Genomic DNA, 12,273 nt, shown 5'->3' with positions numbered 1-12,273 from the left:
TTGCAGAGCAACAAGTAGTTGCAGCTTCCAAGCTCTAGAGTACAAGCTCAATAGTTGTGGTGCATGGGCTTAGTTGCTCCATAGCTTGTGGGATCTTCCTGGACCAGGGATTGAACCCATGTCCCCTGCACTGGCAGGTGGATTCTTATCGACTGGGCCACCAAGGAAGCCCAATATGGTGATTTCTAACCCATAACATCTTGTGATTTTTTTTAAAACTTTCTATTATGATTTTACTTATCCTAAGATTTGGAGAAAGATTATGGAGATTTTTCCAAGCACAATGATGAATTTCTGGGCCCCGCAAACATTGCCCTGACCTCCTCACCCCATCCTAATATCTTCTGCCTTTCAGCATTTGAGTGGCCATGTTGATGGCAGAGATTCAATTTCTTCCTGGTGATAGCACAGAAATCCCTGAGCTTTTCATTTCTCATGGTTTCTACAGAAAGGTAGACCTGTTTCTCCTTTGCCTTTCCCTATGTAGGTAATTTCCCTAGAGCTGTGAGGTGGCCAGAACTCTTAAGATAGTGAAAGGAGCTCTATTAAGAATCACACAGGGGGAATTCCCTGGTTGTCCAATGGTTAGCGCTTTTATTGCCAGAGCCTGGGTTTGACTCCTGGTCTAGGGGAACTAAGATCCCGCAAGCCATGCAGCAGAGTCAAAACAAAACAAACAACAAACAAAACAAAACCCAAAACAAAACAAAAATACCCCCCCAAAACACCCCCAAACCCCCAAAACCCAAACAAGTATCACCCTAGGACAATGGGCATAAATTGGATGCTTTTGGACCAACTGGGGTGTACAGTCTCTTGGGTTCAAGGCTGGAACCCATATCAGGCTTCCCAAGAACTCCCTCCCTACACCCTGTCCTGGCTGAGGAGCCAGAGTGAGCCCGAGGATCTCTAGGTATATCAGTCATCCAACTGAAGGTGAAGCTCCTAGTCTCCTCTACCTCTATCTGTTTGAGAAATCCTCTTGGGGTAGTGCTCTTGGGGTAATCCTCTACTTCTGCTATGGGATAGGAGAGCAACCCCTGACCCTTCTCCATGAGAGGGGCAGGAACTTGCCTCTCATCTCAACAGATGCCCCTACAAGGCGGCTCTCTCCCTTTCTCTTCCCAGTCTTCCTCTCATTCATAGAATATTCCACTCATTCCTTTGTTTATTTAATACATTTTTTACTAATCCCCAAAATGGGTGAGACACTATTTCAGACATTAGGATCTAGTTAACAAGACAGACAAGTTCCTTGGCCCCACGAAGCTGGCATTTTGGTGGTGAGGACAATACACACATACATACGTGTCTATGTACATATATATATATATATACATACATATGTACATACACAGATAAATATCCATGGTCATGGCAACATACACATTAAAGAAAATAATAGAGAAGAATTAGAAATCAGAGCATGAGTGAGCAGGCTGTTGGAGACAGGGCAGTCAGGGAAGACATCATTTAGAGGCTGGTGTTTTTTTTTTTTTCCGCAAATGCATGGAAGTGAGGGGGAGGACCCCATAAGGTCTGCGAAAGCCCAATTCTTGCAGAGAAACAGGAGAGGCTCTCTGTGAAGATGCGCTCTTTATTGGGGGTGGGGGATAGAATCAGCAAGACCCCAGAGCAGGGACGGTAGGAAGGGCAGGGATAGAAGACGTGCAGAGAGACAAGAAAGGGCAAGTTTATAAGCAAGGGCAAGTTTACGTGCGCTTGTGTGAGCTGTGTTGAGTGCTTTTGGGGTGTGACGTGAAGCCGTGGGAGAGTTCTGAGCAGGGCAGTGATAGGACCACACTGACATCTTTGATCCTGCTTACTGCTGCTGGCTGTGAGTTTAACTCGAGGGAGGTAAGAACAGAAGCAGGGAGGCTCGTTAGGGACTATTGCAATACTCCTTGGGAGAGAGTCAGTGGTGGGTTTCAGAGAACAGAGCCCTGATCAGTGCTTGTGAGTAACATGGAAGTAAATCTTGGCATGGAATGAATACTTCTTTATGTTTAGGCATGCGTGTTTGCCTGCTAAGTTGTGTCAACACTTTGCGACCCCGTGGACTGTAGCCCGCCAGGCTCCTCTGTCCCTGGGATTCTCCAGGCAAGAATACTGGAGTCGGTTGCCATGCCCTCCTCCAAGGGATCTTCCAGATGGAGGGATTGAACCAGGGTCTCCCGCATCTCCTGCAATGGCACCCATGTTCTTTACCACTAACGCCGCCTGGGACTAACCAACAATATGGGTTTCAAGGGTCATGGTTCCCTTTCACCACCAATGTTGTGGCTGAGTCTGATTCCTGAAGCAGAGATAGGAAGCCAGGAGACCTCCCAATTTCCTCCTATTAAGTGAGTCTCCTTAGACACAGTGCAGTTTTTAATACCCACTACCAAGCACAAGGCTTCCTATGTATCTCAGTTAACACAGGGTACAGGAGATCATGACCCAAAGGAAACACACTACATAGTGGTTAATTTATTTAAAAAAAAAAAAAAAGAACAAAAAGGCTTGACTTTTAAAAAATAATTTTTTTGTTTATTTGTTTTTGGCTGTGCTGGGTCTTTGTTGCTGTGCAGGCTTTTCTCTAGTTGCAGCGAGTGGGGGCTACTCTTCGTTGCAGTACAAAGGCTTCTTATTGCAGTGGCTTCTTTTGTTGTGGAGCACAGGCTCTAGGGTGCATGGACTTCAGCAGTTGTGACATGTGGGCTCAGTATTTGTGATTCCTGGACTCTAGAGCACAGGCTCAATAGTCTTGGTTCATGGGCTTAGTTGCCTCACAGCATATGGGATCTTACTGGATCAAGGATCAAACCCGTGTCTCCTGCATTGGCAGGTGGATTCTTCACCACTGAGATACCAGGGAAGCCCAGAAAGACTTAATTTTTAACTTAGCTACATTTCTTAGTGGCTATATGACTTTGGGTAAGTTTTGCCATCTCTCAGAGACTGATTTCTTCCATAATAAATAAAGATGAGTGGCTCCTAAAAGATGAAAGATTCATCAGGTACAGAATTCTATCAGATACAGAATGAGCTCTCAATGTTGGTTATGCAAAACTCTGAAAGGAGGACTATGGATTGCCCCAAATAGGATGTGAATGAGGCCATGGCTCATACCATCAGTGAATCAAGTGAGCCACACCTCTGCCTCCAAAGCAGTCCAGAAGGAAGTTCTCCTTCTTAACTCAGCATCTGGCCTTTTTTGTATTTCCTCATTGGTGTTTCCTGGCATTTACCCTCCTCTGGTTTCTCCAGGACCCCAGCCTGGCCACACCTGTGTTGCCTCTCAGTCACCCACTGAATCCTCATGGGACCTCTGTCTTGGACCAGTTTTCTTGCCAAAGTGGGCACGCCCAGAGCCAGGAAATAACCCTCCTTCCTCACTCATTTAAAGGCCTGGAAGTCCTGGTCAGTTCTACAGGGCACTTGGGTGTAGGTGGAGCCTTAACATTGGGCTCTAAGACAAGAGCATCTCTTTGGACAAAGGTAACTCCTGCTGCTCAGAAACTGTGTATGGGGAACCTTCTTTCACTGCTCTGTGTCCAGCCTTGAGGAACCTCTGAGAGCCTTGGTCCAAGACCCACAGTGTCAGAGGAACTGAGACTGCTTCCAGAGTGCTGCTGGTAGTGGGTTTACTCTTTCTCTAGGGATGACTATAGATTCAGGCACTGCATATCCTGAGGCAGAGGGGGATGTGAACAATTGGTTCTCATTGTGGGGAGTTTGTGGTCTTCTTGGGGAATTGTCATGGTTCCCTAACCAGAAGCTCAGAGATAGATGTCCCCTAATAGTCAAAATACCTAACGTGGTCCATGGACATCCTTGTGCAGAGATGCCTCTTTGGATGAAGGGTGGGGGAAGATGTGAGTCAGAGAGACAGGGTAGCTGCTGGTTATTTAGGATGTTCAAGCTTGAAGTCAGGATAGTTGGAGGCTTATCAGCTGTGCTAAATGGAGACAGACACGCACCCTTTCTTCCTCTAAATCCAGAGACTTGCTGTACCAGAAGGCATCTGAGCTGATGCACTGAAATCTCCTAACAATCCTAGATATGATGGATGCAGGGCATCCCAGGGCCGCTGAAGCCTGGAGAGCCAGGACCACTCAGCCCTGACAGTGATGGGAGCTTCCATCTTGGGTTTTACAGCCCTGGAACATGCTTTTCCCATAGTTACTTTCAAATGTGCATCTAAGATAGGGTCTCACGACAGTTTTTTAATACAGAATTCCAGGGGAAGGGAGAGAAATGGATAACGTGTTTTTCTTTCCTCTTTCCCTACAAGACTAACTGCTGACCACAGCGTCTCCACCATCTGGTCTACCTCGTCCTCTTCACAGAAAGCTCTGAAGCCAACATGGCGTCCCCTATGTGTAAGTGGTGAATCACAAACCAGCTTGGAAATACTTCCATCTGGTCTCCCCAAAGAAATGGAGTACAGGGGTTTCTGTCTTGTAATTTAGAGTACAAGAAACCCTTGTAGTCCAGATTATTCATTCAAAATAAATAAGCAGTTCTAGAACTGCTTATTTCTTTTGATAAAGAAGGTAAATAAGAAACAATGTACTGATGACTGATTTATATATACTTGGTTTAGTTACTACCCAGAGACTATCAATCAGCAAAAAGACATATCACTGACAATCCTAGAAAAAAGGGTGAATCTTGAAAGACTCTTGGGACTGTGAGTGCATGTAGCTTCTTTCAAATGTGTTGGTTCACAAACCAGCCCCTGCCCTATTTCCCTTCCCTTTTTCCAATAGCCACTCTTTGTCAGAGCAGTAAATCTACTCCTAGGAATCCTAGGAATCAAAGGCCTTTGTTACCAGTTGCAATTGGAGTCCTAAAGTTTACAATAACCTCACGTGTATTTTGTGATTTTCTGTCTTCTGGCAGCGCAAGAATGTCCCAGTCACCGTCACATTCGTGATTCTCAGCAGATGGTGTGGGTCGTAAAAGGAAATTCGTTAATAGCAGTTCCTTCTAGCGACAACGTTAAACCTGGTGAGTGACAATCAAAGCCACTGTGTTGCCCTTAAAGGGACATCAGCTCCACTGGGGATGAGGCCGAGGTTGTGTGAGCTTGGGGAGCATGTTCTTGGGGACAGCTTCAGTGTCCTCAAGAAAGGCAGGAAAGGGCAGGATGGTTCCCTCACACTATCTGGAAAGGGTATGAGGAAACGAGACCTGTACGCAGAAATGAGGGTGTGATGGATCTGGAGTTCTCCTTACCAAAAGAAAATGTCCTTAGTTAAGAAGAGATTATTCATTCAATTAACAGCTGACCTTCTCCTTGGAATTTCTCTCTTCTAAATTTCAACCATTGCTACCTCTGTCCTTAAATTTAAACTGCTTCAGCTTTCCATTATCATACCTGTATTTTTCTAATTTGGAGTCCTCTCTTCTAATAATAGGGGAATATTCCTTCCTCCTATCAATCCATTGCATGCCAATTATACCTCAATAAAACTGAAAAAAAAAGTCAATCCAAATCAGCTTCTTTTCCTTTCTTGCTTGTTCCTTTGATGTTTGATTTCATTCCCCTTTCCCCTGCTTATTCTGTCTTTGTCTTCTTTCTAACTCTGATAGACAGGCACTGATAGAACATTTCCAGGCTTAATACTAAAAACCTCCTCTGGATTTGCACATTTCATTTCTACAAGTGTTCTATTTTCCTATGTGGTAATCTATATACTGTTCTATGTACAGCCATAGTCATGGAAGAGTACACAACTTGTCTCCATTTCCCCACCTGTCCATGCTTACAACAAACAATAAAACTTCTGAATTGTTCTTTGCCCACTCATCTCTAGCTTCTCTTTCCAGTCACCAGACCCATTTCTCTGTCCTCACTTTCTGTTCCTCAAGTGGCAGTCAGCATAATTGATTACTCTTTCTTGAACACTCTCCATTCCCTCCTTTGGTAAGAATGTTCTATGTGGTTCACTGGCTCTTCTTTGGCACTCTCCCTTCTGACTCCACTTTCTCTGTAAAATACCCAAATGCTGGCAATTTTCAGAGCTCAATCTGTAACCATCACACCACCACTCTGAAGGGACTCAGAGCTGGTTTCTTGGATTGACATGTTGCCTCTTCATTCTGGCATTTATACTTCCAACCCAGATGTCTCCCCTGAAAATTTTACCCATGTCCTTTTTTGTTTCCATCTGACAGAAGATGATAGAGAGCAGAAGAGTATGTATAGAAGGGCTTTGTGACCAAGCGTGAAAATGGCCTGGAACATTCCCATTAATAACGCTTGGCTAGAATGGAGTCACATGACTTGTAGCTAACTGCAAGGGAAGCTGGGAAATGTAGTCTAACTCTGTGTCCAGAGACAAAACAAAAACAGATTTTGGCTAGTAACTAGTGGCCTTTAAATTCCAACTATCACAGGGTGGATGTTCAGTGAATGTTTCCTGAACTGTTTGCTGAGCTGATGTACAGGTCTCTTTAACCCATGTCCTTTTGATGTCCTCTCAGACATCTCTGGTGGCACTAGTGGCAAAGAACCCGCCTGTCGTTGAAGGAGATGCGGGAGATGCGGGTTTGATCCCTAGGTTGGGAAGATCCCCTGGAGGTGGGCATGGCAACTCACTCCAGTATTCTTGTCTGGAGAATCCCGGGGACAGAGGACCCTGGTGGGCTACAGTGCATGGGGTCACAGAGAGTCGGACACGACTGAAGCGACTTACCATGCAGACATCTCTAACAACATCTATTCCAAGTGGAACTGTGGATCTAACTCCTCAAAACAGTTTATGGACCCAGTCTTCCCCATCTTCTTTAGTGGCACTATCATCACCCTGTTCACTGGAGCCAGAAATTCAGGAGGCATCCTTATTTATTCTTTTCTTTGATCTCCATTTAATCCACCAGCAGAGACTGATGAGTCTATGTGCAAAATAAGCCTTATTTCTGAGTTAATATCATCTTTCACTTGGAGCACTGTATTACTTCCTCACTGCCCTCCCTCCCACTTCACTTGTGTAGCTTCACATCCTATCTTCACAAACCATCAAGAGTGACCTTCTTACCACATTAATTGAAGAATATTGTTTCCAAGTATTTGTGTTTTGGGGGTGGAAGTTAGGGGAAAGTTAGCAGTGAGGAGATCTCAGGCACACCAATCTTATTTTTGGAGCCTGGAACTTACCGAGCTTCTTTCATGTAAGGGTCTTGACATTTCCTTTCCCTGTCAACACTTCACTTGTGTAGCTTCACATCCTATCTTCACAAACCATCAAGAGTGACCTTCTTACCACATTAATTGAAGAATATTGTTTCCAAGTATTTGTGTTTTGGGGGTGGAAGTTAGGGGAAAGTTAGCAGTGAGGAGATCTCAGGCACACCAATCTTATTTTTGGAGCCTGGAACTTACCAAGCTTCTTTCATGTAAGGGTCTTGACATTTCCTTTCCCTGTCAACACTTTTCATCTGAACCCCTCCACCACCACATTCCCATTTCTTCATTTACTGGCTTTCTCTTAGCGTTAAGTTCTTGGCTTGAACTTCACTCTGCTTTTTGGCTTCCTCTTTCTTGGTCTCTCTCCTACTGTCTCAGGCCTTTGTCAGTTTCCCCAAAACAGGTGTTGCCATTTATTGTGGTTCTGGTCATTACTCTGTTTCCATGGTTTAGTTCCATTTTCCATGGTGGCAATAACAATGTCTCTTGTTTTCAGCTAAATCTCCAGAACCTTGAGTGAGAACTCAATAAAGAATGTTGAATGGCTAAATTCCCTTCTCCCTACCCAGAAGGATAGATGCAGAACATGCAGGCTCCTGGGAATCACCTGTTAAATTAGTTGAGAATTAAATTATACTGATAGTGACAGAAAATCCACTCAACTAGGAATTAATTAGGGGCTTCCCCGGTGGCTCAGTAGTAAGGAATCTGCTTTCCAATGCAGGAGATGTGGGTTTGATCCCAAGGTCAGGAAGAACCCCTGGAAGAGGGCATGGCAACCCACTCCAGTATTCTTGCATGGGAAATCTCATGGATAGAGGAGCCTGGCGAGCTGCAGTCCCTGAGATTGCAAAAGAGTCAGACATGACTTGGTGACTAAACCATCCAGCAGGAATTAAATAAGGTAGAAATTCCTTTCTTTCTCATGGAAAAGAAGCCTGAGAAGGCAGACTAAGGCCCATAGGTGCCTCTGTGATGCCACCAGATTCCAAGGATTCTAGGGTTCTGCTTTACCATCTTCAAGATCACCTTCACCACCATCTAGGTATAAAGACAGGGAATAAGAAGAAGCTTCTCCCAACTGAGTGAACTCCTTTTAAAGAAGAACATTCTTAGAAATCCTACACAACATTCCACTCCTATCTCATGGGCTAAAACTTAAGCATATAGTCAAAGTTAGCTGTAAGTGTGATGGGAAATTTATTTTTATTTTGGGGAAGTAATATATCCTGGTGACATCTGGGGCTCTGATATTAAGGAAGAAAAAGGAAATGGGTTTCCACCAACTGATGAAGAGTCTCTGACACATGGCTAATGGGAGAAGACTTCGGGGGGGGGGCATGTCCTGGTTGCTCAGTATCCCCCAGATGTGAGTGTCAGACCAGAAGGACTGGTCTTTTCACTGCTTGGAGCCTGACACCTGTTTCCATTTCCCCTGTGTTTCCAGTCATTCTTTCCTTGATAGCATGTAGAGACATGGAATTCCACAAGAAAGGAAACGGTACTCCGCATTACCTGGGAATCAAGGACAAAAATCTCTGTCTCTACTGTACAGAAATCCAGGGCTCTCCTACTTTGCAGCTTAAGGTGAGTGGTTGTGTAGCTAATTGGAGAAGTACATTAATGAGAGGAACTTTCAATTTCATCTAATCTGTTACTGAATATAAGTAATAGGTTTGTATAATTCTACAGTAATAAAAAAACAGACTCTGTATGATTTCAATATCTTTAGACCATGAAACTTTTGCACCTAGTTTTATGTCCCTGGATGGTCCAGGGTCTCCTGGTTTATAGTCTATGGGAACTTGAATAGAATTTGTATCCTGCCACTGTGTAAAAATTGTATAATCTTAATTATGTTGGATTGGTTCATAGTGCTTTTTGGATATACTATATGCTTCTATTTTTACGTCTATTCATTCTAGTAACTTTTGAGAGTTTGATATTGAAATTCCAACCAAAAATCTTAATTTAATATTAAAAAGCAGAGACATTACTTTGTCAACAAAGGTCCATCTAGTCAAGGCTATGGTTTTTCCAGTAGTCATGTATGGATGTGAGAGTTGGACTATGAAGAAAGCTGAGTGCTCAAGAATTGATGCTTTTGAACTGTGGTGTTAGAGAAGACTCTTAAAGAGTCCCTTGGACTGCAAGGAGATCCAACCAGTCCATCCTAAAGGAGATCAGTCCTGGGTATTCATTGGAAGGACTGATGTTGAAACTGAAACTCCAATACTTTGGCCACCTCATGCGAAGAGCTGACTCATTTGAAAAGACCCTGATGCTGGGAAAGATTGAGGGCAGGAGGAGAAGGGGACAACAGAGAATGAGATGGTTGGATGGCATCACCGACTCAATGGACATGAGTTTGGGTAGACTCCGGGAGATGGTGATGGACAGGGAGGTGTGGTGTGCTGTAGTTCATGGGGTCACAAAGAGTCAGACATGACTGAGCAACTGAACTGAACTGAAAAATAATTGTAACCTATAGTGGAATGATATGTAACTTTGTTCTGTATTTTCCAAGTCTCCTGTAAATATGTTATCATCCTTTCATAATTTAGAAAATAAAAAAGAAAGAAGAAAATAAGCCAGAAAGAAACAGGCTTGCAATCCTGGATATTCACTGTAAAGAAGGAAAGCTGACCTGATTCCCAAGTCAACACAAGGGACCTTTGGAAGGTGTAAGGCTCATTTTACTGAAAGAGCTTACCCTGCAAGCCAGAGAAAACATCCATGAAAATGTTTCAGAATGGCCATTCTCAGTCCTCTTTAACCACCTCCCAGAGATCTTCCAAGGCTCTGGGATGCTTCCTCTTAAGTAAAGCTACTGCATGGCAGTGGAGACCAGAAGGGAGATTGTTAGTCAGATTTGGTGGATGACACGCTTATGGTCCCCATTCTGAAAGTCAGATATGTAGTGATGAAGCCAATCCTCTGCTTCTGATGGAAGCTGTAATGTATAAATCCACTTGGAGGTGGGGAACCTCATGAAACTGGCCTGAACCATTCGATGAGTGTATCCATGGAAGAGTTTACAACTCCCTCTGTTCTCAGGAAGGCAGTTCTGGTTCAAGGAATCAGAAGCACCTCTTGTGATGGGATTCTAGGGTGGGGCCAAGTACTGGGAACCAGTGGATTGCCTGTTTTGAGAGCTGGCATCCCCCTATCATCTGCCTGTGTCCCTTATCGCTGTCCCTCTCTTTGGGGAAAGGGGACAGTGCCAGGGCTGAGTTAGTTTAGCTCCCTCCCGCCAAAAATCCTCTCTAACCAGCCTTTTTCGTACCCTCAGGAAGAAGATATCATGAATCTCTACAGTAAGCCAAAAGGAGAGAAGTGCTTCCTCTTTTACCGCAATGATGAAGGCTCTACCGTGGTCTTTCAGTCTGTCTCCTACCCTGGCTGGTTCATCGCGACCTCCTCTGAGGCAGGGCAGCCTGTTACCCTCACCAAGGAGAGGGGCACAGCCCAAAGCACAAATTACTACTTAGAGGCTGGACTCTAAATCAGTCTGGGCTCTGGGTGGCTGAATCCAGTTTAGAGGATCAAGCAGTCAGAGGTTCTTCTGTTTGAAAACACAACAGGTCATCTTAAGAGACCACCATACATGGATGCCCATCCATAGCCTACCTCATTCTCATCACCTCAAAACCCCCTCCTCTTCTAGATACCCTCTAGATTTGTTGCTGTTGTTTAGCCACTAAGTTGTGTCCGACTCTTTTGTGACCCCATGGACTATAGCCTGCCAGGCTCTTCTGTCTGTGGGATTTCCCAGGCAAAATATTGGAATGGGTTGCCATTTCCTTCTCTAGGGGATCTTCCTGAGCCAGGGATCGAACCCACATATCCCGTACTGGCAGGCAGATTTCCTGAACCACCAGGGAAGCCCACCCTCTAGATAATCTCTAGATGATTTCTAGATACACCATGTCCCCCACTTGCACGTCATTCCAGTGTGAAAACCTGAGTCACTTTTTATTCTTTCTTGATCTTGTCCCCTCATCCTAGTTACCAAGTCCAGTTAAGTCCACTCCCAAATCCTTCTTGCAACCTCTCTTGCTATTCATTCTGCCAACCCATAGACTGGAAATGTGACTTCCAAACATATAACCCTATCAATAAATGATATTAATAATTCTATGCATGCTTATTATAAATATTGTAACATGCACTCCAAAAGATGAATCTAAAGGGTAAGGTGAATGTAAAATAAAAATATCACAAGTCTTGATAATCATGATGAACTCATAGTATCATTAGTTAATAATTTGACACACAGTATACAATTTGGTTAAGATTGATTGTTAACCATAGTGGATGTAAATCAATCTGTATTTCAAAGAATCACTGATAGCAGTTTACACTTTTTTCAAGCATCAGCTATGACATTTTCTTGTTATTATTCCTGTTTCCTAGACTTTTAGGGGGACATTCAATCCCCAGTTTATTCTGATACTTTTAAACCAGTTGTCCATTTTGTGAGGATTACTTTAGTTAAAGCTTATAGTATAATTTATGAATTCACTCAACCAGAGACATGTAAATTGCAGGTTTATAATGTCCTGAATACGAATGTGAGCATATCAGGTTTTCTTCCTTCAGGAATCCTTGCCCTTCTTGATATATGATGAACAGGTGTATTGGGCTTTTCAATGACTGGGAACCCTTCACCAATGGGGGAGAGCGGGTAGGGAAATTTCAGCTCTGTAGTCCACATGATTCCTCAGAGGATCCAAGCAGGATGGAGTCGCAGTCACCCATGGGAGTGTTGAGCTCAGGAACACCTCCTTGCATTGGTTTCCTTCATTTCCCTGCTTCAGTTTCTCTAGCTCCCATTCTTATTCCTTCAGATCAATTCTCATCATTCCAAGATAGACAGATGGAGAAAGAGAGAAGGGGAAAGATGGCAGAGTAGAAGGACCTTGAACTCACGTCCTCTCATGACAGATGGAGAGAGCTCTATCAGTTTTACTTCCCTTGTTTCAGTCTCTGAAACACTGGTTTCTACGACTTTTTCCTCCAGCCTTTGATATACTCTAATGTTCGAAATGTTGATGCTATTGTTGTTCTTTTATTCTTTTTTTAAAAATTTT

General features: G+C 43.8%; 1 protein-coding gene across 1 annotated transcript; it reads left to right on the top strand.

Annotated features, from left to right (window-relative positions):
• Positions 1-4,279: 4,279 nt before the first annotated feature.
• Positions 4,280-11,414, top strand: IL36B (interleukin 36 beta). The gene is made up of 4 exons (XM_081587411.1): positions 4,280-4,367; positions 4,891-4,998; positions 8,628-8,767; positions 10,473-11,414. The coding sequence occupies exons 1-4, from the start codon at positions 4,352-4,354 to the stop codon at positions 10,683-10,685; spliced, it is 477 nt and encodes a 158-aa protein (XP_081443537.1). The 5' UTR covers positions 4,280-4,351; the 3' UTR covers positions 10,686-11,414.
• Positions 11,415-12,273: the final 859 nt, after the last annotated feature.

The sequence above is a fragment of the Giraffa tippelskirchi genome, chromosome 4 (assembly GCF_054371585.1).
Source record: "Giraffa tippelskirchi isolate mGirTip1 chromosome 4, T2T-mGirTip1v1.2.pri, whole genome shotgun sequence".
Classification (NCBI taxonomy): domain Eukaryota; kingdom Metazoa; phylum Chordata; class Mammalia; order Artiodactyla; family Giraffidae; genus Giraffa; species Giraffa tippelskirchi.
The sequence above is the reverse complement of the archived record's forward strand: the minus strand, read 5'-3'. Positions and strand labels throughout refer to the sequence as shown.